At 39.6% G+C, this 27,338-nt stretch overlaps 2 protein-coding genes across 2 annotated transcripts in view; both read left to right on the top strand.

Moving 5' to 3' along the window:
- SOGA3 (SOGA family member 3) overlaps positions 1-3,319 on the top strand; it is a 40,718-nt gene extending 37,399 nt beyond the window's left edge. The window contains exons 7-9 of the mRNA XM_048296000.1: positions 170-241; positions 850-2,025; positions 2,932-3,319. Of these exons, the coding sequence (XP_048151957.1) occupies positions 170-241; positions 850-2,025; positions 2,932-2,988 (1,305 nt within the window). The 3' untranslated portion in view covers positions 2,989-3,319. The remainder of the gene's footprint in view (positions 1-169; positions 242-849; positions 2,026-2,931) is intronic.
- Positions 3,320-3,435: 116 nt separating this feature from the next.
- On the top strand, positions 3,436-27,087 carry KIAA0408 (KIAA0408 ortholog). The gene is made up of 7 exons (XM_048299362.1): positions 3,436-3,661; positions 10,411-10,517; positions 14,531-14,727; positions 17,456-17,797; positions 18,144-18,223; positions 19,432-20,806; positions 22,614-27,087. Exons 2-7 carry the CDS (start codon positions 10,511-10,513, stop codon positions 22,782-22,784), a joined length of 2,172 nt encoding a protein of 723 aa, XP_048155319.1. The 5' UTR covers positions 3,436-3,661; positions 10,411-10,510; the 3' UTR covers positions 22,785-27,087.
- The last annotated feature ends 251 nt before the right edge of the window (positions 27,088-27,338 follow it).

Raw genomic sequence — 27,338 nt, 5'->3', positions numbered from 1 at the left:
CCGTTTTATTTTTGGGCGATGGCATCTTCCCTCTGTATTTGGTTTCTCAAAAATTCCTTTATAGTTGCATTTGATTTGCTATATTTTAAAATTAATGATATACAAATTATGTATCTCTTTAGTATACATTTAGAAAAATTCAGTGCATGTCCTGTTGTTGTAATTGCAGCAATCACTGAAAAGGAGAGGAAGCAAAGACCTACCAAAATCAGAAAAAAAGTCACAGCAGACACCAACAGAGGTATGTTGCAGTAACTGTAGCTTTGATTCTTATGTGGAGACTTCAGGGAACTATGGAAATGGGGTACATTGTTTACATATTTGCACTTGGCTTGCTTTTTGCTTTACCCTTTGTTTTCCTGTATGCTGTGAAATGGAAGAGCTCTTACCCCAGATCTGCAGTCAGACACCACTAATCTCAAGGACCACCTAAACACACTTGGTGCTGCAACAGAACACAGCAGCTTTCATCTACTCTGTCTTTTAGGCAAAGTAAATGGCAGCACCAGTGAAACAAGATTTATAGGCTCTATGTGTGCTGACTTCAGGATTTTTGAACACTGTAAAGTCTGATAATGCTGCAAGCGTAGAAAATATAAGGGTTTTCACAAGTCCCCTCTTGTACCTGACTCCCCCAGGTATTTCTGGGGACTGTGCAAATTTTAGTCACAAGTAAAATAGTATTTTCCCCTCTTTTTAATTTATTGATCAGTGAAAAAGTATTGCAGGAAAATATCTTAGTATCTAAAGCCATGTACCTGTGGTTGTTAATCTTGTAAGTTAAGGCAATCCACTGGAGGTCTCCTGTTTGACTTTAAGTTTCTTCCAATGCTGCTTTTTTTTCCTAAGGATGACAATGAAGACCTGAAATGCCAGCTACAGTTTGTCAAAGAAGAAGCAGCCTTGATGAGGAAAAAAATGGCTAAAATTGATAAAGAGAAAGACAGATTTGAACATGAGCTGCAGAAATACAGATCATTTTATGGGGATTTGGACAGTCCCTTGCCAAAAGGTGAAGCGGGTGGGCCACCTACCACAAGAGAAGCTGAACTCAAGCTTCGATTGAGGCTTGTGGAGGAGGAAGCTAACATTCTAGGGAGGAAAATAGTGGAACTAGAAGTAGAAAATAGAGGACTGAAAGCAGAGCTTGATGATTTAAGAGGAGATGATTTCTCAGGGACCACTAACCCACTCCTGGGAGAGCAGAGTGAATCCCTGTCAGAATTACGACAGCATTTGCAGCTAGTAGAAGATGAAACAGAATTGCTGAGGAGAAATGTAGCTGATTTAGAAGAACAAAACAAGCGCATAACAGCTGAGCTCAACAAATACAAGTACAAGTCTGGGGCTCATGAGAGCTCTAGGCACCATGACAATGCCAAGACAGAAGCGTTACAGGAGGAGCTAAAAGCTGCACGAATGCAGATCAATGAGCTGAGTGGCAAAGTCATGCAGCTCCAGTATGAGAACAGAGTCTTGATGTCCAACATGCAGCGCTATGACTTGGCCTCTCATCTTGGTATCCGTGGCAGCCCTAGGGACAGTGATGCAGAAAGCGATGCAGGAAAAAAGGAGAGCGACGACGATTCCCGCCCCCCTCACCGCAAAAGGGAAGGTCCCATTGGTGGGGAAAGTGACTCCGAAGAGGTGCGCAACATTCGGTGCCTGACGCCCACAAGGTCTTTTTATCCAACGCCATCGGGGTGGCAGAAAAGCTTCACTGACAGGCAGCAGATGAAGGACATTCGCTCTGAAGCGGAGCGGCTGGGCAAGACAATAGATCGCTTAATTTCTGACACGAGCACCATCATCACAGAGGCAAGGATTTATGTAGCTAATGGGGACCTCTTTGGACTGATGGACGAGGAAGACGATGGCAGCAGAATACGCGAGCACGAGCTTCTGTACCGGATCAATGCGCAGATGAAGGCCTTCAGGAAAGAGCTCCAGGCTTTCATCGACAGACTTGAAGTTCCAAAGTCGTCGGACGATCGAAGTGCAGATGAACCTTTGTCAGTGAGTCAGGTAGACTTTTACTTATTACGGCCTACAGGTAAAAAGGCTCTGCCAAGCAAATTAAACCTCAAATTCGATATATGGCACAAAAAGAAAATTCTTTATTCTAGGCAGTGCACAAAAGTCACTGTTTCTTACATTATTTAAAATCCTCATTTGGCCATATGAAAACATATTCTACCAATAGGGTTGTTTGTGAACAGTGAATAAGTCTGGTGTCCTGGAAATTAAAATTATGCTCTAGGAGGTAGAACACTCCTTTCTGGCTTTGCAATTGCATTTGACAGAGTTGGGCCTTCATTGCCACAAAAGGCAGTGCAGACAGTATTTCTGGCACATACGAATATGATTCATAAATGGACATGATTGTTTTCTTAGTGGTTGGGTTCCTATTAAATGAATAAAAGGAAAATTCTATTAATTTTAAACAGGAGGAAATATTAAATTTCAAAAATCGTAGAGAATGTGGCAAACCACATAAAAAGAAACCATGCAAATCTACTTTATGGAGTCCCAGAGCCACACAGTAATGTGAATATTGTAATTGCTATAACAGATTGCATCTTGTTGAAGGCCTGTTAGTCACTGCTTGCATGCAGCAGTAACAAGCATCTTTGTTGTGGTTTGTTTCCGTGCAGAATTATTTCAGAGAGGTTTTGGGGAGCAAACTCCTTGCTGACTCAAGATCTTTTGCCATGAAAAATGAAAATTACCTACCCTTATCTTATCATGCAATCCTATAGTTGGCGTATCTTGTTATTGCTAATGAAGTTATCCAATGTTTTGTAAGTCTCTTGCTGTGTTAATTTACTGTGTGCTATCTTGCTAGTTTACAGTCGAAGTAGTTGCCAGGTGAAGCTGAAAGCTATTCTTATTCCTATGCTGACTAATTAGTCTTTTGTTTCCTTGTATCAGAAAGTCACAGACGCAGTGAGTTTAAAGCTAATCAATTACTATACATGTATTGCATGAAATCAAACAGAGACGGCATTTAGCATGCACACTTTCTGATCTAGCAGTAGTTCTGAGCTTGTAGAGCTCCCATTAGCTTAAAGGCAGAGTACTGCATGGACTTACACAAATGTAAAACAAACTAATTAGTATTTTCTCTAAACAAATAACAACAAATGAACATTTAACAATTGGACTTTTCAGGGCTTGACCATGCAGAACTCCTACTGAAGTAAATGGGAGATGGGCACTTGGTCCCTCCACAAGCATAGTCTGATTCACTATTTATTTTGTTGAAACTTTGGACTTGCTATTCCATTAATTGACTGTTCTCTTTGTCTTTGTATTTACTTCCCAGATGTTCCAGCCTATCATTTTACTTATTCTCATCCTTGTATTATTTTCATCCCTTTCATACACAACAATATTTAAACTTGTCTTCCTTTTTACACTGTTTTTTGTATTGTAAGTCATTCATCATTTACTGTTCATTGTAGTGTTATTTTCAGTTTGTTTATTTTGTCCACCCTCCAAGATAAGAAGTGCAAGAGACATAGTTTCTGTAATAGCCACTGCTATAAAAACACTGAAGACTACTTGTTTGCTGAAACCAAAGCCAAACCAAAAAACCTGCAAAAAACATACCAAAAAGTCAGCCAGTTGAATAGGAAACCTGCTCACCACGGTATTCCAGGTAAGCAAACAGAAAATGGAATTTTTCACTTTGTCTGGTTTTATAATTTTTGACTAAAAATTTCCTGAGGACTGGAACCAATTTAATATGCATTAATTTACACCAAATCAGAAACAAAACAGAAATATGCAGAGTGGGTGTGAGGACTCTGTTACTTTCTTCTTCCCACTCCTAGAAAAAGAATTTGTATTCCAGCCATATATGAATAGTAAAGCCACGTTCTGTGTGTATTCTGCAGTTTGGGGTCAGAGCTTGTACATATATTTTGCGTAATTGTGGTGTTAATGTTTTTCAGCACTGTATTATGTGGATTAGGCACCACAAAGAGGGCAAAATCAAACTGGTTGGTATATAGAGCACTATATCTGGAACTGTGGCTAGGAGCTGGAGCCTCTGAGAATGAGATGCCTGAGGAGAAGCTACCAGAGTAGTTGAGGAGTCTGCTGAGAGATATAGGCTGGCTGCATTCTCTGTGCTCTAGAAAAGTGGCCATGCTACAGTCTGACTTGAACTGATGGGAGTGGTGTAAGTCACCTTGGCTGACATGGAGTTTGTCAGGTGACATTTCCCAGCCACCATGGCTCTCCATTCTCTCCCCAGGTTTCAGCACGAGTTTTGAATGGACATGGTAACTCTTGGTTTGCTGAGTGACCCCTGTCTAATCATGCCATCACTAGCCAGTGACCATAGTGAGGGAAGCTTGTGTACATAGGTGTGCACCAATAGTCACTGTATGCTTCTTTCTTGCCTATGAGAGGCAGAAGTAAGAGTACAGGAGACTCATTTCTTTCTTTCACACTGACATAGGCAGTTCCTACAAGCAGTAGATCTCCCACTATGAAAATCTCATCTGAAACGCCCGATGGAGCTCACTTTTCTCTTTTATTCAACCCGTGTTGAAACCACTGAGTCCCACAAATATGAATTCTCCAAAGGTGAACAAGTATGTGTACTAATGACACTTTTTTTCTGCAGTTGCCATGTTGAATAATAAGAGTGGTAATAAATAAAGCAGCTGTTTCTCTAGCTGGCAGTAAGGATTCCCTTTGGTTTATCATGCTAGCTCTCTGTTCACTTAATTCATTCCCCAGTGAGAACATTTCCATGCCTGTGTTGTGCTCTGCTGTCTGCAATAGTTGAGACACCATTTTGAGGGAAAATCCTCAGAGAGCAGCAAGAGATGGGGCAACAAGATTTTTTTAATGAGAATGAAAAAATAGTAAAAATATTCATTATTTTAAAATGCTGTATTTTTCTCATTTGTCTAGCTTTCCCTGAACATGCTCTGCAAGTGCAGTAACCTTGATCAGCTAAATCACCCAACTCCTTGATTTAATCCAAATACTTATTCCTACCAGGGGATGTTGTCATCATTATCTATTTTATAGTTACTGAGATGTCTAAAGGAAATTATAACCAATATATGTGAGATTAATAGATAGCTTTGACTGGTTTCTCAGTTAAGGATAAAGTCAGGCCCAAAGTAACTCTGAAGCATTTCTAAGATGCTTTAATTTATGCAGTTACCTAAAAGCTAAGTTCCACAAATTAGAAACTATTATGGCAAGATATGATCAAGCCATAATTCACAATGAATTTCCATAACTGGAAAAGGCCTTTTGTTTTTCAGCAACTGCTGGAAATACTGGGGTTTTTTCCCCTGTGGATTTGCAATTTGGACATTAAAAATACAATAATTTGAGGCTTAAACTTGTCATACCAGATCTTAGCACAAGACTGACTTCAGTTTCTTTCTGCTTTAGTATCTCCTGTGGAGGAAAAAACAAGCATTTGGATTTTCTTAAATGTTACTGACTCAGTTCCCGTAAGAGAGAAAAAGTCATACTTAAATCTAAGATCTAAAGTTCTGGGCTTCTAGATTTTAACCCACACTTGTTTATACCTTTCTTGGTATTGTGTGTAATAAAAATGAGTACAGAGAGTGTATTTACAGAGAGTGTATCAGTAACAGTAATACTCTAAAGTAGTAATACACTGAATTCATACATTGAATAAATCTTGGAAAGTAGTTGGGAAAGATTTGTTTCTTTCTCAGAAATCAGAAAAGGTAAGAATGAACTACTGAGATGAGAGGTGGAGATAATCTCTGCACAGCACTGGCAATTACAACCCCATTGATTTCTCACAGTGTTTTTTCTTGCACAAAAGCTGGAGCTTTCCATCAAGCATCAACAAAGCAAAATCAAAGCTGAGACGTTTTGGGACATTTAGGAAGCTATTGCACAGGCTGCAATCTGAAATTAAAGCACACCAAAACGTACAAAGTCATTTTAGAAGCTCCCCACAATCTTTGAATCTCTCATGGGCAAGGAGAATGGTGAGGAGCCCCACAAACAGAGAAATCTCAGTGAGAAATGAGAAGTATTTTTCTCGTCCTTTTGCATTCAGCTTGAAGAGAGTGATTGGAGTTGCTGATGTGTTTCACCCCAGATATTGCGCAAGTTGAAAAGATGCTGAGAAAGCTAATAGAGTGAGTATGGACATTTATCCATAGCCAGAAGATAAGATCTAGCCAAAGAAATAAGTGTTCTATGTCTTGCTAAATTGAAATGACTTGGTGTTATGAAATGCAGTAATTATACTTGCCAAGAAAGGCAGCAGATTCTCCCCACTCGGTTACTGGCCTGGTGGGCAAAGACCATCTCACAGGTGAGTGGGCAAATGCAGTTGAATATATCAGCATCCTCTAGCAGGACTGCATTGGAGTCAGGCAGGGCACAGGCAGACAGAACACTGCTGATTCACTGATTCTGCCTGCTGCATGGCTTGGGGTTCTGAAGAGAAATAGGTGAGAGGAATATAGATTTTGCTTGCATTTGGCAAGGAGCTGGATATGCCAGGTTGCCTATCAGTTCAAATCTCACTTAGCAGGTTCACAGTTCCCATTTTGGAATATTCTGGTGAAATATTAATGTTCCAGAGAAAAAAAATCATTGGCTTTGAAACATGAGATTGCCTTAATTTAGCACTTCCCTGAAGTGTTAAATTTTGTTTCCTGTGTTCCCAGGGGACTTATTCCGTATTCTTTCAAAAGGAAAAGATCTTGCTTCAGTAGATCTAACTATAATATCTTTATACTTGTGGAAATTGGCACTATCTCCAATGAATTTTTATGTAATTTAGGGAATAGGTGCAATTTTTTTCTTTTAATACAACCAGAAAAATTCAATTAAATTTGTTTCCTATTTAGAGCTGGCTCCGAGTGCCCTGAAAAAATCCCTTTACAAATATTTTCTTTTAGTGCTACTGAAAAATTCCCATTATGTTAAAATGACCATTTTCTCCAGGCTCAGAGATATTTCTTTCAACTAAAAATATCCATGCCTGAAGCTCCAGTTTAGAGATAGAATAAGTGTCTGATGACACATGTCACCAGTGCTTCAGAATCAAAACTAGAAGAGAGCAGGTGCTATGGTGCAGAAATATGCCTGGCAGTTGGAAAATAGAAAATTGCCAAAAACATGGCTGTCTAGATATGTGTTATAAAAAGAGATGAACTGCACATGAACTTCGGGAGTTGTTTATGAAAACAAGCAGAGCTTCAGGGTATTACATGCCCTTCTCCTTAATCACCCCAGAATCTGATAGGTGAGTAGGAGACTTCTAAAGGCATCAGTATCAGGGACGTAGTTCCCATTGGCTTACATTTCTGTCTCTGATTTAATGCCAGGGGAAGTGATATTCAAACCCAACTTTTGCCATTCCACATGCAGTTGCCTATGGGGAAAATTACGGTGGCTCTATTTAAAGTAAACATCTGAAGTATCTGCCACCGATTTCCAATGTAACCTTGGAGCAGCGACATGACATAACAATTTGTTGGCTCTGTTTCTCCACTGAGTTATAGCCTATTGCAGAAACACACAACAGTAAGACGAGACAGAGTTTGTATTCCCTTATTCCCTTTCCCCGTTGTATATATCCACTCCCAAGGTGTGTATACCAGGATTATCAAGGTGTACATCATTCAGGAATCTAATGTTGAGGTTGGGTTGACTGAAGTGGCAACAGTGCTCTTCTTCCTTCTTGTCACTAGCTTTTGTGGCCATAGCAAAATGGGGGTGCCATAACCAAGCCGGTGCAGCAGACCTGAAGATGTCCTGAAGTGGTCCTGAGTACATTTTATTAACCACTGCCCTGAGTATATGATCAGATTATGATCAGCCCATGCTGAAACTCATGCTGCATTGTCTCCAGTCTTGCATAATGAAGAGAAATTTAGCAGAGGTCTTGTTTAAAATGCCCTTGCACCTTTTTCTGATAAAGCAGAGCTGGCACCAGATATGGACAAATTTTGCTTTTCCTGTGGAAGGAATATGTTGGATGTAATAAGCCTGCAGTAGTCTTCCTGCTTATTTTACCTGTGCCAGAGGCCAGAAAGCCACATTTTCTGCTTCATCTGCTGATGCTGGAGGACAGACAGTAGGGACAGTCTCTGTTGAATAATTTCTTATCCTCAAAAGCAGAAGTCTCTACTGCTACCCTTAAGGGTATATAGGACAATAATCCCATGTTTTTACAACTCACTTCATGTTTTCTTTGTCTCACCTTTTCCATATTAGGATGAATTTAACATGTCACTTTGACCTATGAAGTGGGTCCAGTGCTTGTCTCCTAATGAGCCCCTCAGTCTCACACATTTCTAATTCCTCACACTGACAGAAATGTACACTTTTGCCTGACTGAGAACTTAAGCCTGGGATTTAGTCCATTGTTTTATTTATTTTTACTGATTTTACTTCAAAGAGCCCATGTAGCAAGATGAGGGGCATGGAGTTAGCAATATTAAAGACACAAGAATAATAGCCTATGTTGATGCATAAGAGTAAAAAAACATGTCTTAAGAATCTGCCTTCATGTGCAGTAGTGCAGCTGTGCTGGCTTCAAGGAGGAGGCAGTGCTGTGATGGCTGGCCCCCAGCTGTGGGCTCAGTTCTGCTCCCAGGCACTCCAGCTTCACTCCCAGCCATGTCAGCTGGCACTTGAGACCTAACCTCACAAAAGAAAGTCATACTGTCTCTTTAGATTTAAATCCTCAGACTTTAGAGTCTGGGTATTTTCTTCAGGAACATTCAGTAGTGTACTTGGGGCTTATTTGTTCAATTTTTTGATAATCTTTACAATTTTCACAAATAGCCCCATTATTTAGGTTACATGGGAGCAGAATAGCACCCAATTAATGTATTCGCTGAGACTTACAGCTAGACCATATAAGGAGAAAAAATGTGTTTTTCCTGAAACCTGGTTTGGTATTTACTATAAAATGCGCCCAGAGTTAAAATCTTTATACTGTGCATGGATTTATAATGGATTTTACCAGATAAAAACTTACACTTCCAAAGAGGAGAGTGCTGACTAAGCAAAGGATGTGTGAATCTTCATACTGTGCCCTTTGTCTCACTGATCCTCTTGTCATCAGCTGCACTGTCCACAAAAATATATTCCTGCTTAGGGCATTCCAAGACATCTGTCTGACAGCAGGTTTTGGTCAGTTTTATGCTGCCCATATCAAGTATTTTGTGGCCCTCCTCCAGGCTCATGTGGGGCAAAATATTCCCTGAGAGATGCATTTGCTGCCAGTCTCAGTAGCTGTCTGCAGACACACCCAAGCACCAGTACCCAGCAGGGCAGTGTGTGTGAAGCTCCTCCCCGGCGGTCTCTCTCCGGGGGCCAAATGAGAGCAGTTTAACCCAGGTAACAGGAGAGTTACCGTGGTGGGCAGGGACCTGAGGAGCGAGCTGGGCTCCTCCTCCCGGCGGCTCAGCAGGGGGAGCAGCTAAATTTTGCTGCTCTGGCTTCAGGTTCTCCTGTGGACTTTCACTTGCTGGATCGCTTTAGTCACACTCCCTTCCCTTGTCCCATGCCAACACTTGCTATGGACACTCCCAGGGATTTATATCCAGTCCAAGGTGTTTCTGGACCTTCTTCACCAGCCTTGTGCCAGAGATGAGTTTCCCTGCTCAAGGGAGATTCTTCATTCAGTTTCAAGTGCTTTGCTTTGCTGAGACACAAAGTGTCTTAGCAGACTGTAGAATCTGATCCAGAAATATTATAAAGTATCAGGAATATTTGGGTATATCCCAAAGAAACCGTTACTGCCATTCCCAGAATGCAAGACAGTAGGATTACACAGTACTCAATAATTCTGCATTTCATAAGTGAGAGCATATTTAGACTACAAAAAAAGATTTTAGGGAGGAGTGCTTTGCTTTTAGCTCTTTAAGATAGCCGTTAACCAACAAAACCACTGCTTTAAACAAAACTCCCTTTACAAAGCAGTTAAGGAGGATCAAGTTGCAAAGCTCAAAATGATTGTACTAAAAAATGTAACCCTGAAAACTGGGTCTGGAAGACAGCAAAAAATCTTCCTGGATATGGACAACAGTAAAAAAACCCTAAAATTGCCTATTGTCATAGCTTTAATATTAACACTAGCTGCTTTGGCAAGCTTTAAAGACTGGACTGCACTATAAAACCTAAAAATGTCCTGGAGTTGGAGTTGTTTACACAAAATATGAGGAGATATAAAGTTACAAAGCTGGGGGTTGGAAGAGATGGCTTTAAAACCATCCTCCGTGCACTGACGTCACGTGGAAGCCAGCTGCGGGGATGATGCTGAACGGAACTGTTTTCCAGTTTGCAAAAGTTGAGGAGTTATTCAAAGAGAGTTGCAAATGCTGCCCCAGTTGAAAGGTTGTGTCTTGCTTAGCTCTCTTGTTTCTTTTAAAGATCAAGATTCACAGAACAGGATCCCTGCTAGCTGTGTGTTTCATTGCTTTTGCTGCTGCCTAGAAATGGACTGAAAAACTCCGAAAGGATTTCTTATTCCATGAAAGGTATGGTTGCAGTTTATTTTAAGTCAGTGTTTTTGAGCAGTTAAGATTAAAAAAGAAGGCAAATTTCTGATGTGGGAAACAGTTATTTAGACATCCCTCCAATGTTATTTATATGCAATGTCAAGTTCATATATGTTCTTTATTCTTAAAGTTCAGTTAGTTTTTTTCAGTGCAGGCAGAGATATATTAACAGAACAGGGATGACAGATAGCATTGTGTGCGCTTGAGTCCTCTCTTCTCTCTCCTTTCTTTTTCTTTCTTTCTTTCTTTCTTTCTCTCTTTCTTTCTTTTATTTTCTCTTTTCTTTTCTTTTCTTTTCTTTTCTTTTCTTTTCTTTTCTTTTCTTTTCTTTTCTTTTCTTTTCTTTTCTTTTTTTTCTTTTCTTTTCTTTCTTTCTCTCTTTCTCTTTCTTCTTTCTTTCTTCTTTCACTGTCTCTCATTTCTCCCTCTCTCTTTTCTTTCCCTTCTCTCACTCAAATGTACTTTCTTTTTATGTATAAAGTGCGTGTTATCGTGACACATGGCACACATTTATAATTGAACAAATACATATGTTTACAATTTTCCTAGTCATCCAAAATACAGCACTTATTTGGAAATATAATTTGATTGCATTTTTTTTCTGTAAAAACAAGGGAAGATTTGTGTATCTGAATGATTATGCACATCCAATCTGATTAAACTATGTTGAAAAATAACATCTCAGCTGATGTCAAGCAGATTATTTTCAGAAGTTGCTAGAGGTTGTTTGCAAACTATCTTGCATTTTTAATATGTGGCTAGAAAGAGTGAGATATGGAGGAATAATGACTAACATCAAATAGTTGCTTAAAACATTTTTTGCTTTAGAGGAGGAAGGGCTAAAAGAAAAGTTAAGGGAAAATACAGCTGATGCAGACAAAATTGATTATTTGCTTAATTTGATTGCTGTAATGAGCTTCTGACCTTGTCTAGGACATGCAGAAATTGCCAATACTGCAAGAGCACAGATATTGTTCTGATCCACAGAGCAAATGATAATGTGGCATTTTACATGCCTTTGGGTTGCTTAAGCCACGTGAAATACTCATGGGGAAATCTCGGTGCACTGTACACACAGAGGGTGTATTACCAAGACTGCACTATGTACTCCACCAAAATAACCCCAAACAGACCCAAAAGAAACACCAAGAAAAAAGAAAGGGGTGGGGGGAAGAGAAGTAGAAATAGGAGTCAAAGTCTCTGAGGAACTGATCTACTGTACGATAGCAGCGAAGCTGTATAGTCATCCAGCTGCTAACATCAATAAACATGAGTTTTCTTCTCAGAATTTATGTCAAGAGGAAATCTGAGAAGCCTAAGAAACAATACAAGCTTTTTGTGGATCTTAGAGCTACAAGTGACCATCTGTAACTTCTGTAACTATCCTTCTTCAAGACTTGATTTCCTTCTGACTGTCTTCAGTCTCTTTTTATAATCAGAGTTCCATATGAAACAATTTGAAAATTGTTAAGATGAATGCCAACATGGCAATAGTAGTTTCCAGCACTAAGGAAACACCAGAGGCCTTTTCAATGCTATATTCATGCTTGAAAGGAGTACATATTATATCTATTCTTGCATGTGTAAAAACAAATATGCTATACAGTATTGACCTTTCTAGTAATGTGTGGCTGATTAAAGCATGGTCATTATTACTAAGTGCACTAGCAAAATCGCCATTTGTGCAAGTTGTTGACAGATTATGTCTGCCTGTCTTGTTCATGACTTTATGGCATTTACATATGGGGATCTTTAAATTTTTTTTTCTGGCATATATTTGTATAAGTATTACAGCGGAGCAGAGAGTTGACTTTTGTTTATTTCTCAGAGGTATCCTGAAAGGTTATAAAGACATAAATGTAGCCAAAACCAAAATAAAACGACGGTGCTAAAAACTGCAACCTTTCAATTATCAAAGTGAGAAAGTACAGCAATATTCTTAAAGTTCATTAGCAATAAATGCTTCAATTGCAATAGATCTTAACTGTAATAGAATTTTTTTGCAAGTGTTTTTTGGTCAACGCTTACTGGAGTCTGGAACAAAGCCAAAATGCTGGCCTGGAGAAGTGCAGTCTCTCTAGCCTTGCTGCATTCCCCAAGAGGCCGTGAGCAAACCAGTACTTGGCTTCTTTTTTGACAAGAATTCTGTGCTGTCTTTCAGCAGCTCCTAGTTTCAAGGAATTTTATGGTTTTATGAAGTTGCTCTGTATGTTTTTAGGCAGGGCAAAGAAGAAGGGTTTGAAATCTGTTTGTTGGTAGTTGAGGGACAGATTGTCATTTCAGAGACAAGTTTTTTACTCCAAGACAGGTGCTTGGGTAAACTGTTCTGCAAGCCCTGAGTTAAGGCTGGGCCCATGATGGCTTGGGAGATCCTGTGGGAGGGCTTCCTATGACCCAAAGTCCTGAGCAACCTGTTGGGTTTCATCTGAGCTCTTCTGCTTACTTGTACATGAAAGAAGCTGACTCCAAGTTTGGCATCATCTTCCCAGTCAGCTGAAATAATGCAAACACTGGTACATGGTGATTACATGGTAGCCACAGCTGAATCAGCAACACTTGCCAGTAATGTACAGGATGGGGAAGAACTTTGCTCAGGAGTGAGTTTTTATTATATCATAGAAAATGTGGGAAGTAAAATCAGCAGTTCCTGTGAGTTGACAATCACTGATTATCAGTCAGGAAAATGAACAAATTGCAGGAAGGTAAACTGGGATTATCCCTAGTTAACTCTCTGATAATTCATGTGCCTACCTATTTGGTTTCTGCCAGGAGAAGAAAGCAGTGCAAAGGTATTTTACTACTAGAACTAGATTCCATGTCCACCTAGGTAACCCAACAACTGGCTTTGAGAGCTGAAGTTAACAAACTCAAGTATCAATGCCTGTGCACCAGGCATTATATCACAGGAGCCATCATAACTGAATTAATGAGTGTTATTTCAGCCTTGCTGGCATAGTAAATGCTCTGATGGTAATGGATTTTCTAGTGTAAAGCCTAAGAAAGCAAGAGGAACACCAGGCCTATAAAACCTGTAACTGCTGTGCTCCAAAGTCAGAAAAGCAGATCTTAAATATTTCCCTTAAAACATGCCTATTTAGTCGTTCAATTAATAGTTTTTTCTTTTACAGACACTAAGATGCTAAAGACTTCTGAAGGGAAGAAACTGAAGCACAAATTATTCAAATATTCTGAGAAAGGTTTTGAACAAGACTGGAGCTAGTGCTATTAGAGAATATTTTCTAGTTTTCCCTATGCTTGTCCTGAAACTAACATTTATAGATTTAGATTTCTAAAACCAAAATTCTTGAACCCTTTTTAGTGACCCACTGTCCTTTATATATAAATGATTTCTACTGTATATGTCTGTACTTGTTGTTAGCTTTCCTGTCCTGCCTTCCTTCATGAATTCCAAAGCATTCATGTAGCCATGAGAATTCTCTGCATATATCAAGTTTACAGTCTTCAATTGCCAAAAGAATGTAACAGTCTCTGTCATGCTTCTTGCATGTGTGCAAGGAGTGCGTGAGCAAACATGATACCTTTACATTGGCAGTTGTCTTTTGAACTAACACAAAAATAGCTTTCACCCTCAAGGGCAGATCTTGCAGGATCCCAAGGTCCTGAAGTGCCATTCAGTATTATACGGACTCGAATTCATTGAAAACACATTTACAGTGAAGAGTAATGGCAAAGATGCAAAGTGATCATGGTACAGATCCTGCTATGGCAGATGTTACTGATTTCTGTGATGCTGAATGTGGGGTGTTCCAGCTCTCCTTTCCAGACTGGGCATCTCTGCCTTTGGGTTTATGTCCTATACTGCTTAGTTCATCCATATTTCAGTCACGCTCCAGATAAATGTCAAGCAATCGTGTTAATTCTGTCTCCTGCAAGTACATTTGAGTTATGAATTTTGGGAATTTTCTTGGTTGTCTTTGTTCCCTGAAAGCTAGAATAAAACATAAGTAAGACTTACTCTCATAAACTTCCAGGAAACATTCAGAGAAGAAAGAAAAAAAGCAGAGCTGTCTTTGCTGTTGCACAGACTGTAGCCATGGACCTGCGTGAACAACTGGAGAATACCGAGAGGAACTGGAATAAAGAAAAAATGGAATTGCTGGAGAGATTTGACAATGAAAGGAAAGAATGGGAATGTCAATGGAAGGTCATGCAGAAGAAAATAGAAGAGGTACTTTTAAACAAAAATCTGAGCACTCATTTTCACTTGGTGTGAAGTGACATGGAGTCACTTCAGTTTTTTTGGGGTTTTTTTTCTGTATTGTATCCTATTTCTTATGTGTCACTGGAAGTTTCTAATAGCTGATGGTAGGATGAAAATCCTGGGATTAAGCAGTATTTGCAACTGCTCATTTAGTAGTCATGAATACAAAGTAGGAGGTGAAATGTGGCTTTGTGTGCTATGAGATTATCGGTGCACATACTGTGGTGCACGTACTGGGCATGAGCCATGCTGCCTACATTATACATGCTTTTTTCAAGTACATACTGAACAATATGGGGATTAGAGAAGTGCATATTTAGAAACAAAAATTTAGGTATCATAATTGTCTAGCCAAAAGGATTTAGATGGCACAGGCCTGCTGGGGCAAATGATAATATTAAAAATAATATATATATGAACTACTGTGTGATACAGAATTATTCTGGCTAGAACCTGTTCCTTTTATGGATGACTTTTGGGACAGAAAACAGGTCCAGTAAATAGCATGAAAGTTCTGAAACCACTTGTGTTTACACATACTAGCAAACAGTCCCTGCCATTTGCAATGCATTTCCTTCCAGAAATAGTCAGAGCAATTATTTATTCTTTTATCCTCAAATTGTCCCTTCAGCCAAACCCTCTGACACTCTCTAATGCATTAGCTGAGTCTGCTGGGCAGCCTACAGAGGCAAGTTTTTTCATTAGTGAGCTTTCCACGTTTTTCATCTAATATACACATGGTTTCGCTTGCTCTCTGCCAGCACTGTCCTGTGGCTGAGCAACACAGGAATGTATGGCAGAGATGGCTCACATGAAAGTGAGAAGGAAAATAGTCAGAGCTAAAGGAATTGCAGCCATACACTGCCCATTAAACCAGCCTGCAGGTGAACTCCATAATGTCAAGTCTCTTATATTTTACCCACAGTTCTTGCAGACTTTGGTATGATTGTCTTTGCCACATTTTGTCTTTAGTGTTAGGACTTTTCTGTGCATCTTCCCTAATTTCACTGCCAGGCTGAGAATGCTCCAAAAGTTAGTAATGCGATCTGTGTATGTAGTTGAATTTCATTCTCTTAGGTATAAGAACTGGTTTGGAATGATGCTAATGAAAAGGTATTCTGGCTATTAGTAGATCTGACAATGTCAGCAAGGACTGTTTTCATCATATTCTTTATTAGCACAGAGATTAAGAAAGCATGACAGAGGCAGAAAAAGAGATAAAGAATGGAATGGGGCTGAGGGGAAGTGAATGAAGCAATTTGCTGGCTACTGCAGGGCCAAACAAAACTGCAGATGATACCCCAAGATCACTGGAATCCTAAGGTCCCCTCTTAAGCTGTGTCTATAGATGCTGCTGATTTCAGATGCCTGACATTTCTTCTCCAAAAGCCACATGGCTGGAGAAAAGGAGAGATAGATACCTTTCAAATGCCATTATCTGTAGAAGGATTTCCTCAATAATACTTGTGTTCCCTTAGCTTGAATTTTACTTTGGTAGTTTTCTCTAGCCCACCAAACGTAACTTAATTCCTTCAGGAAGAATTGTGGGGTTTAGGAGTTGATATTAGAGTTATGGGGTGGTATCTTTCCTTCTTACTGGTAAGCTGAATCTGTATGAGGCTCTTATTTCTTGGAAATGGCAAAGTTCAGCCCTCAGTTTCCATGAGCAGCTGGTCTTTGGGAGTGAAATTTGAAAACCCAGGATGAGGTCAAGTGTTAAGTCTCTGAACGTGAGAATACTTCTAAGCCACAGCACTACCCATTAAATGGCCATATGTCCTTCATGTTGTTATTCTTTTCCACTGTCCTTCCAAAAGCTGTTGTGATGGCCTTGTGCACTCTGAGAGGGCAGGCAGATGGCTGTTCAGAGGTGCCTGTGTGCTTTCTTCGTGAGAGCAAGTTAAGAATGAATGTTTATAAAGAGCAGTGGGATTCTTGGCACTGGAAATTACACTGTAAGCAGAAGAGATTTTTATGATGTTGCTATTGTTTCTAATTTATAATTTACCACAGTTCCTGGTTTGAATGTGCTGGGTGACCAGAATTAACACCTGTTCATTTACTAATGAAGCCACTGGACCTCAGCAGATAGCATGAAAAAGAGGGTCACAGGACATTGCCAAATAATACCATTCTGCAGTACTGACCTATCACTCCAGTCATAGGGAAGAATTCCACTTATCTGAGAACTGAAAGAGTCTGCTCTACTGCAGATGGTACTGTATTTGATGAGAATTCACTTCCCCTCCTTCAAATAACATACTTTGATAGGCTGTAACATAGCCAGAACACTCTTTCTCCCTCACATTCCCCCACATTCCCTATCCATCACATCACAGTTGTGTCCACCACAGTGTGTTGATATTACTTGTAAAACAACCATCCAGCTTTTGGCTCCAGGCAGGGCCAGTTATCTCATGAGATCGCTTCCAGTCCCAGCCATGGGTGGAAGCCATACATTAAAACTATGGCAGAGAGTTTGAGAATGGTAGCAGCCCTTTCCTTATCCTGTGGAAATCATGGTGTGACCTATCACACTAGGTGACTCAGCATTTTTCTACTAACATGTGTATAGAATCTTTCTAATCAGTGCTACTGAGAGAAGCATCATTTAAAACAGAAGATAAATATGGGGGCTTTGCCATACAGTTCGTTACAATACCATGATTTAATAGAATTTCTATTGTCTTTTCAGCTTTACCAGGAGGTGAAACTTAGAAGGGAGAGCAATATGACCGTCCATGATAGCAAGGCCATTCAGAGCAAGATGCTGCAGCTGTCCATGCATTCCCCTACTTTGCAAGAGAATGACACAGTGGAGCTGAACCATCAACACAATGTGGCAAATGACAGAATGGGGAAAGGGAGTTTGCTTGGTGTAACAGGACACGAATGGAAAGAACCCAGAGACAAGAGCAGAAACAATACCCTGTTAATGGACAATCTGGCCTTTGAGAACCACAAGGAACCTGAAAACAGCCTCAGCATTAAAACTTCCGAGAAAAATACCAAGAATTATATTGGTGATCTCAATGTAGTAAGTGAAGTATGATCATGTTTCAGTTACAACGGGGAGTAGAACACTGAGGACTTTGGCCTGCCAGGTTAAGCTAAAGAACTGATCTCCCTGATTTTGTCTTTCCACAAGTCACTGTCTCTACTTCCTCCTAGGTTTGCTATCAGTGAGTGTCTTCTCACTGTTTAAATGTGTTAACAGTATGCTCTTTACCTCTGTTCACAAGGTGGGGGCATTTTTGTATCTTTTCTTGTACTACTTCCCTCTGCTCTGAATCTTAAATGCAAATGACCACAAGTTTCAAACTAATTCTGGAGATACCATTTAAAATGTATATATTAAAGGACTGTTTTTTATATTTATAAAGGCTCTTACAGAACTTGCCAGAGTCAGTGAAGAATTATGCAGCTATCAAGAGGAAATTCGAAAGAAGTCCAATCACAGAAGGTAAAAACATGTTTGGACTTCTCATTTTAGAGGAAGAAAATGAATAATGCTTCTTATGCTTTTCCCTTTGAAGGCATGTTTGCTGATGGATTTATTAGTAGTTGGGCAGTTCCTACCCTCCTAGGGTTTCAGTGCTCAACATAAAACATTCAAATGAAATATGCTGAAATAGGATACAAAGGCATGTTTTACTAGTAAAATGGATTTTATCTACAGAACCTACAAATCCAGATTATTATTTGTATGAGATGAAATTGTATTTTTTCTAAGTGCTGTACAGAGGATTGGGAAAGTGAACAGATATTTCTGTCTGCTCTGGCCCCATTTCCATGTAGTTTTATACAACATATATATGGGTTTATACAACCACTGTATGGGTTTGTCATGCTGGGAAGTTTCTTACTTAAAGCCCAAATCTAGCCTTAAGCATGGGGGATGTGTCAGGAACTGATGATCCAAGAGTACAAAGAAGGCAAGAGAGGGAAGAACAACCATACATCTGTACTAATAGAAAGATGGCAAGACAGACCCTGAAAAGTATGTCCAGTGAACATTCCATCGTGTTAAAAATTCAATGTTCAGGGTCTTCTCTAGCAAAAAACAGACTGTCTCTTGAGTTGTGCAGAAATTCTCAGATCTTCTCAGATGCTCCCAAAGATCAGAGGGATTTCTCATACTCTACCATGTGATCAGTTGAACGTCTGTCACTAATTTATTATTTTAGCTGGGCTGCTGTTTGTATCTTTAAAGCAAATAGATTGATAGCTGATGCATAACTTCTAAAGGTGCTTTTTTAAGAGATCTCAAAAGACAGATCTCATGTGTAGGGTTATGAAACCTACACAAGGGATACACTGTGTCCTACAGCTTTCTTCATTCAGCTCATAGTCAGGCAGACTCAAGAGTCATTAGAACAAGATCCTGCTGTCCTTACTGTAGCATAGATAAGAAAACAGCCATCTAAAAAACTCAGAAGAAGAATTTTAGTGGCAAAGGAAAGGAATACAAATTCCTTTGTTGACCTTTCCTCAAATTTTTCACGTGTGTTTCGATTATTCTGGGTATAACAGCTGCAACAAAACTGCTCCCAAACCTTTTTAAGTAGCCAGTGTTAAAACACCTGCTCCTGGGGAGAATTAATCCATGCTGAGGTTCTCTGGACGGTTCCTTATTGCTCATCCCTAAAACACCTCTTCTGTTATTTCCAGAATGAAGTCACTTCCTTTCCTGGGGGAATTTGAGGAAACCCAAAACACAGTTATTCTGCCTGAGATGAACCATGTGTCCAGCAATGAATCACAGACTTCAGCTGCTTTTGAAACAGAGGAACATAATAATAGGAAGAATCTGATGAGGTCCACCAAGGCTTTGAAAGACATTTCTTACAGTGGTCTTACTGGTGACATAGGAAAAGATTTCAGACCTTGGCAAAAGAAAGAAGCTCCACCAGTTCCTCCACGGAGCACTTCTCGGCACCTAACAAACTCACTTTCTGCAGTTGTACAGCTTTCAGAAGCACCAATAAGAGATCCAGGCATCAAAAGCAATTGCAAGGCTCCGGATTGTTGGAATGGAGGGAAACTGAGGAATCCTTCACCTGTAAACAAGAAAAAAGCTGCAGCAGCCTGTGCAAATGAAGGGCAGGCTGTGAAAGTCCCTGTGATGGTAACTGCTGCAATACCTGTAACCGAAAATGACTGCAATGTTCCAACAAGTTTCTGCCACAACACGTGGGCATTTGATATGGGCAAGCTTGGAAAAGACAATAAAAATGAGCCTTCCCCACTGTCAGCCCAAAAGAGTTGTTCAGATGGAAATATGGTCCAAAGCAACAAGATGCACCAGAAACAAAACACCAAGTCTCACAGCAGCCCTTTTTACAGCAATGACTTTTATGGCCCTGCTACCTTGCACAATGATCTTTTGGAAGACACCAGGTATACTTTGGGAAAGAACCAAAGAAATGAAATGCTAGCAGCAAAGATTGATGAGTTTAATCGGACTGTCTTTCACACAGATAAAGGTAACAGTGCTCTGCAACAAAATCAGGTGCCTCAAGCAGCATCAGAAGATCACAAACCCTGTGGTCCACTGTGTGACTCTGCTACTAGCAGGGCAGAAACTGTAAATACATCTTGTGTTTCAAATCCCAAACTCTCTCCAGCAAAGGAGCAAGAAACTAGCAACCCCAGCAAAGCTGTCAGGACAGCAGGGCAGCAAAAACACTTGAATGGACTTCCAAATACTAGTGGTTATAGGCACATGCTTCAGGAGCATGACTGGAGACCAAGTAATTTATCCGGTCGCCCGCGTTCAGCTGACTCAAGGTCAAACTATGGTGTTGTTGAAAAGCTTTTGAAAACCTATGAAAAATCAACAGCGACTTCTCCGTGTAGTGCAAAATGCTGCAAAGATAAGTGGGCACAGGCAAATTCTGAAATCACCAATGGGGGTTGTGAGACACTGAGTCAGTATTTAGAAATGCTCCAGATTGAGCAAGAAAAGCAAGACTTTCCAAGGAATTCAGCCAGGCATATTGGGCAGCAACTCAAGCAAGGAAAAGAGAGACAGAAGTTACCAGAGGTAAGGTTCATGAGAATGGCAAAAACAAAACAATTCTGTTTCATAACAAGCCTCAGACTCTAAAATGGGGCAGACTAACATTACATTGTAAATAGTTATGTAAAAATAGATATGTTAGGCCAGGATCTGGATGAATCGGGAGCATTGCCTCTGCAGATTATAGAGTTGTGGGAAGGCAGGAGCATGTAAGTAAGAATGAGCAGTGAAGGCATGTGCCAGATTCTGATCCCTGCTGCTGTTCTGTAAAGCTAGTTTTTTACTGCAGAGCAGTTATGCTAGGATTGAACTAGTGAGAACTTCAATCAGGTTTTAACACCCTCTCTCCTTCCTTTAGCTGATGTGTTATGTCATAAGACTTCCCATAGGACTTAAGCAAACTTGGCCATGCCCCAAACCCTAGACGTCTTAGGTAGCATTCTTCAGTATCCAGGGTGCTCTTTGGTTCAGGATTTCCTTGGAACTGCCTATGACAAGGGGTATTGTGACTCCATAAAGTTTCCATTAATAAAGTAACCTTCTCTTACTCATGTCTCAGTTCCAGATTCTCCTATATATTCAAGCATAGGCTCACAGAAACAGAAGAGCTTGGCATGACTAATTAATTTATATTTGGCTGAAGTTTATTTTCAGAAGTTTAGAAATACTGCCTTTGCCAACATTCTTTCTTAATAAAAAAGCAAACAGATGGTTTGAAAAACACACTGTAAGTTGCAGGTTCTGTAAAAGTCCACAAAAAGCACAAAGAGACATGCCTCTGGGAATCTCAAAAAAGATAAGGCAGGTGTGTTTTGAGCTGAGAAACTTAAATGGGTTCAGGCTGTCAGCTGGTATGCCTTAAACTGTCACAAATTCACAGACTTCAGTGGAGCTATATGGATTGAAGCAGCTGAGAATCTGACCATGCAGATTTTCTTCTGCATGTCTTTCTGACAGCCTTGCAGTGATGCAATGTCTTGCTTAACAGGCACATCTTTACTTCAGCACAGAAAGAAAAACGCCATGAAGCTTCTGATTTCTTTTTCATCCAATAAACTTTCGACAGGCAAACAAATTTTCATCAATGAATATGGAGGAAAGGAATAATGACTTTTTCCACAGGCTCACATTTTATATTGTCATTTCTATCTGTAGAAACTAGGTGTAGAATACTGCCTGATCAGGATCTACCATTTAAGTCCAGCAGAATTAATGTCACAGAGATGTAAAGAACTACATGTGGCATGAGGTACTGGGTTTATTTTCATTATTTCCAATTTACATCAATATAGCTATGGTCAAAATCAGTTGGGTTTCCTCTGCATTTATGTCTCTGCAGGTAGACATGACGCTGTATTAACACATAACCATTTTGAATTAGTTACCAAGTTAAACAGCTTCACACTGAACTAATGGAAACAGAGTTTCCTGAAATAGGATCTACCAAAAAATGCCTGAAAAGTATGTAAATCATACTCCAGTAATATCAGATGGTATTCTGAGTTCTACACTTGGAATAGTTCACAGCATTCACTGACAGAAAAACTTCCAGAAACTAAGAGATAAGAGGCGAATGTCAGTTTTGTCTTGCACTATCATTTTATACCTTTACTTGTGTCTGACACTTGTCTTCATGTATTTTAAACCACAACTGATGTGAGAATCCCTGTACATAGAAATAGCTGTTCTTTTGCATTCTGTGCATTGCTGCACTCCTTTTAATAGCTTCCAACCACCTGTTCTGAGGTCACCGCAAATGTCTTCCTGCATTCCTGCTGCATTCCACAAAAGCTGTGACTTGTTAAAGCAAGGAATTGCCTTTGTGTTCTAGATATGTGTGCCAGCTAAATGTTCAAGTGAGAAGGGCTTCTCCCGTCCCGCTCGGCCAGCAAATCGACGCCTACCTTCCAGATGGGCATCCAGATCCCCGTCAGCACCTCCCGCTGTGAGAAGAACGGTATACAACTCTGTCTCCTTCCGGTCAGAGACCTCAGTAGTCTGAACCCAGAGCTGGGTTGGATGGTGGTGTGAAAGCTCTATGCCTCACTATAACTGTGTTTGGTATGTGTCATAGCAACCAGTTCCACACTGTTGTGTTTTGTCCAAGAGTGACCCCCACCACATGCCGGACAAAACGTTCTGAATCTTAGGTCATCATCACCATGGTCTTCAGTGTTTTTATTGAAATGAAATAGCTATATCCCTGGTTTTCTCTGGGTCTTTTTGGTTTTTTTCAAATAGTTCACAAGGAATTTCTTTTGAACAGCATCTTTCTTAATTTGCCAATCAATTTTGAGTTGAAACAATGTATAGTGCTGTATATTCTGACTCTTCTGCAAACCGCAGAACGTAAAGCTGTATGCATGATCATGTGTTTGTAGGTGCATGTGTTGGACTAGGAAGTATACAGGCCTGTATTTAGAAGAGACAAACTGTGCTAGTGTTGACATTGAAATTACAACCTATATGCCCACATATATATATATACTTTGTGTTTATTTTAAGAAGTTTGAAATATACAGTCCTGATGACATTTATATTTTGTATATCTTTTACATAGGTTCACAGGTGTAGTATTTAATGTAAAAAAACTAAATATGCATTTTTTGTGACTGATCGCAGTGATAATGCCTTGCACAATATGTATCTGAAGCAGACTAGCTTGACTGATTTGTCAGTCATGCTTCATAGCATCCTTGTTCAGTTTCCCAACCCTTATGCTAGGTCAAAATTCCCAAACATATTTTTTCTGAATTAAAATATTATATTATTTGTAATACATTAGCCTTTTTCAGCACCAGAGACATTTCTGAAATGTTCCAAACCCTTTACAAAGCTTAAATGTGCCATTATATATATAGCATACTGTAAACACTTGGGTAAATTCAACTACTGTAACATACAATTTATGAAGGGAAGAAAAGGGTTGTATATGCTCAATTCTGTAAAACTTATTTTTCCTTCTAGCATTATACTTTGAGGTTTGGCAAAGTCAGGTAACAGTGGACTTGTTTACTTTCACTCAAGGCAGGAGAACAAGCGCCGTTGTTCCCAGTGCTGCAGCCACACTCCTTTTTTACTCTTCTCCTAGACTAGAGTGCCTGAGCCACTTGAAAATTCCCTGCTCCTGGACTGACTTGTGGCAGTCAGTTATGAAGTTTACTTGCACTCTGGCAAAAAGCTGCATCTAGTACGGAAATATTGCATTGAGCTATGATCACAGTGGTGCCCGAAATTCTGACACATGGTGTTGCAACTCTGGTGTTGCAATCACTTGACTTGGTATTATTTGCCATCTGAATGACATGCACAGAGCCTAGCTTGTTTCTTCCCACAGCGTGAAAGAAGTATGGATGCTATCCAGGCTCTGAACTTTCAGAAAGACAGTGTCCTTCATCCTGGAATTTTTGCACCTTTTGTTAGGCTGTTGCTGGATGCACGGTGCAGTAATGATGATAAATGTTACCTTTAAACAGCATGTCTAGGTCAAAAGGAGTAAAGAGGCACTTCTTCAACATCAGCCTGATCTTGTCTGGCAACTTTTCTTCTTCTTCTTCTGGAGAATCATAGTGTGTTGAAAGGAATTTCAAAAATCATCCCGGGATCCATTAATGTGCACATCTTCTTTTGTGAATGTAAAAAGGATTTCAGAGAGAGTGTAGGCTTTTGTCCTAGTGAATTGTATATGTGGCAATATAGGGAAAATTTAATGTGCTTAATTTGGTAGTGATCTGTTGTTCTACTCCAGTCATGTTGAGAATTCACACCTTTTTCCTACCTTTTAGGACCTTATTCTTCTTTCTTCTGCATTTCTTCTTTGATTTTGAAGAGAAAGAAAACAGGAGGCCATGTGTTCTGAGCAATAGCCTGTATGGTAGTATTGGTAACAGTTCAGGCTTGCCAATATTGGAGTAGGCAGGCATTAGAGCCATAAATCCCAATTTATCATGCAATTATGGCTGTCTGCTTGGCAAAAAACACACTCAGAGTAATTTGCTCTATCTAGATTTCTGGTCCTTTCTAGGTCTATCCCACAGCACATGAAGACTTCAAGCAAATCAACAATTCATCAAAACTTACTCAGATATTATTGCAAAATTATTGCTGGAAAAGATACAAGGCCAGAAAATCTTGAAGAAAATTTATACATTTCAGATAGAGACAAAAATCTGTGTGCTCAAGTGAAAAATCAAGTGTTCTATAAATTTGACTGCTTGCCCTAATTTAGAGATTGTACTCCATTAGCTTCCTCAGAACTAGAAAATTAGACATGATTCATGGTAAATTTGGAACATGGCTTAATATTCTATCTAACTGTAGAAATTAGCAAACCAAAATACCTTGCAAATTGACCTTTTAAATGCCTAAGTAGCTGACCAGCTTTGAATGCCTAATGCTGAGGGAAGGGTAATAGGTGAGAATTGTAAAAAATATGGTTCTTAACTTCAGTCACTGTTGACTGCAAAAACACTTCTTTAAATTACCTTTATGGTGAAGTTAAGCAGTTTTGTTCTGAAAAATTGTGGTGCACTTTTGTTTGAAGTATGTAACTACAAAAGCATTTCCCTTGATTAGTCAGTGAAGGTGTTTCTTTAGTTCCCTTCAGTTTCTTTGGTTGCCTTTAACATAGACCACATTGTTGAATCACAGAGAAAGGATCAAATACCAACAACATTCCCTGATGTATGTAAGTCAAATGAACAGAAGGTTTTTGAAATAAACTAATAGGTCAAGGATGAGTCCATTTTGTCAAGATTTTCTGTGTCCGTCTAATTACAGACATTGGTTCTGATGTCAGTATCAAAAAGTATCAAAACTGGTGACTTTGGTCTGCAGGTGGCTAGTTGGAAATACTAACTTTAGAAAATTGCCACTGTCACTGTTTACATATTCTCTTCAACTGCACTTGTAACAGGGCCAGTGGACTGTGGTGATTTTTCTAGTTCCCATAACTGTGGTTATTGAACCATAAATAATGGCTTTATTCACTTATCTGCTGTACAGAAAAAAATCTCTGTTGGGCTTTCAGGTTCCCCTGTGTTGTTTCTGACAAGGAAATCTATACATATACACACACCTGTGCAAGAAGCACAAATGATCTAAGCATAATTTGACCTTCCTATTAATCCTAATGTCACTTATGGAAGCAGTGAATTTTGTAAACCTGTTTCTAAAATAGGTTTTAATAATTTTGCTCCTCCATAGTCTGTCTCAAGTCTTAATGCACATACACGTTGTTCTTACTTGCACTCTGAATTAGTCTCTATTGCATGTTTATGGGTCTTAGTAATTCCCTGGAGAGACAGAGCCAGCTGCCCATTGACATGGGGATGCCACTAGGAATCAGCTGGCTGGTAGTTGACAGAAAGCATCATTCTCCCTCATGCTGGGAGATGGAGCCATAATCTTACCACACCCTTTTAAGGAGGAGTGGGGCAGGGTAGACACATATAGAAAAGAATCACTTAGATCTTACCTGCATATGCAACAGAGCTGGCCACCTGGAGACTAGAAAACTGGCCTGACTCAGACCCTCTGCTGGAGGCAGGAGTAGAGGAAAAAAATTCCCTTTAAAACCTCTGGTTATCATTCCTCAGACTGAGAGTACATTTCCGTTAGGTCTTTTGCCTTTACAGTGTAAGTGACAGACTTAGGAATCTTTAAAATGTTGCTGAAGGAATGAATTTTTTGTTCTCCAGCAACAACACAATTGCCTTTCACTATTACACACACTGTAGGAGAGTTGGCTGTTATATATAGGAAAGGATTGGCAATCAGCATAATAGGATTCTCCAGAGCATTCAGAATACCAACTTATTTCTCCAGACGTCTATTTAAAAAATTGGTTTTTTAAATAGGGATTTTGTATCCAAATGTCTTCAACAGCATTTTAGCAAAGATCTACAGCAATCCAGAAGGCAGGCCCAAGAACTTATGCAATTCTCACAGTGCTGCTATGCAAAGAATTTAATTGGCTTTGAAATCTGTAATATACAACTCTAGCCATTATACTGCTGGTATTCTCTACTGTACTCATTTGTAATGATGTCTTTAGTTGTGTACCTGCTCTTTAAACTGGGATGTGCTCTAAATGCACTAAAAGCCCCTTGTTGCCTCTGGCCTTTCCACCCCTCTTTGATTTGCAGTGTGTACTTTTATGCAGTTTACTGCTGTTGGTCTGTATGTATATGTCATACCATAGGACTTTCTCTCTGTACTGCAGCCAAAATATTTTTTGGACAGGCTGTTCTAAAATGTACTGGTATTACTATTGCCATTCACAAATATATTAGATCTTGACCTATTGTTTTGCATCACTGAAAATGCACTTTCTTCATCCATTGTTAATGGCATACATTACACAAAACTTGTGCTTTTGTTTTTTTGAAATGACAATTCATCTGCTTTTGCAGTTTGGTTCTACCCCTCTCCTTCAGACCTTTTCTGTTGGCAAAGTTCTTGCATCAGCAGAGATGAGTTTCTGATGTGTCCAATTGATCCAGTTGCTGTGTGGCCATGGCAGCTCAAACCTAAGGGTGCCTTGCTAACTGTTACT

Source organism: Corvus hawaiiensis, chromosome 3 (genome assembly GCF_020740725.1).
Source record: "Corvus hawaiiensis isolate bCorHaw1 chromosome 3, bCorHaw1.pri.cur, whole genome shotgun sequence".
Taxonomy (NCBI): Eukaryota; Metazoa; Chordata; class Aves; order Passeriformes; family Corvidae; genus Corvus; species Corvus hawaiiensis.
The sequence above is the reverse complement of the archived record's forward strand: the minus strand, read 5'-3'. Positions and strand labels throughout refer to the sequence as shown.

Excerpts from the sequence above, each read along its gene's own strand:
- KIAA0408 (XM_048299362.1), top strand. Across the intron at positions 14,728-17,455 it reads TGCAGAAGAAAATAGAAGAG|CTTTACCAGGAGGTGAAACT; the intron begins GTACTTTTAAAC and ends TTGTCTTTTCAG. Across the intron at positions 17,798-18,143 it reads ATATTGGTGATCTCAATGTA|GCTCTTACAGAACTTGCCAG; the intron begins GTAAGTGAAGTA and ends ATATTTATAAAG.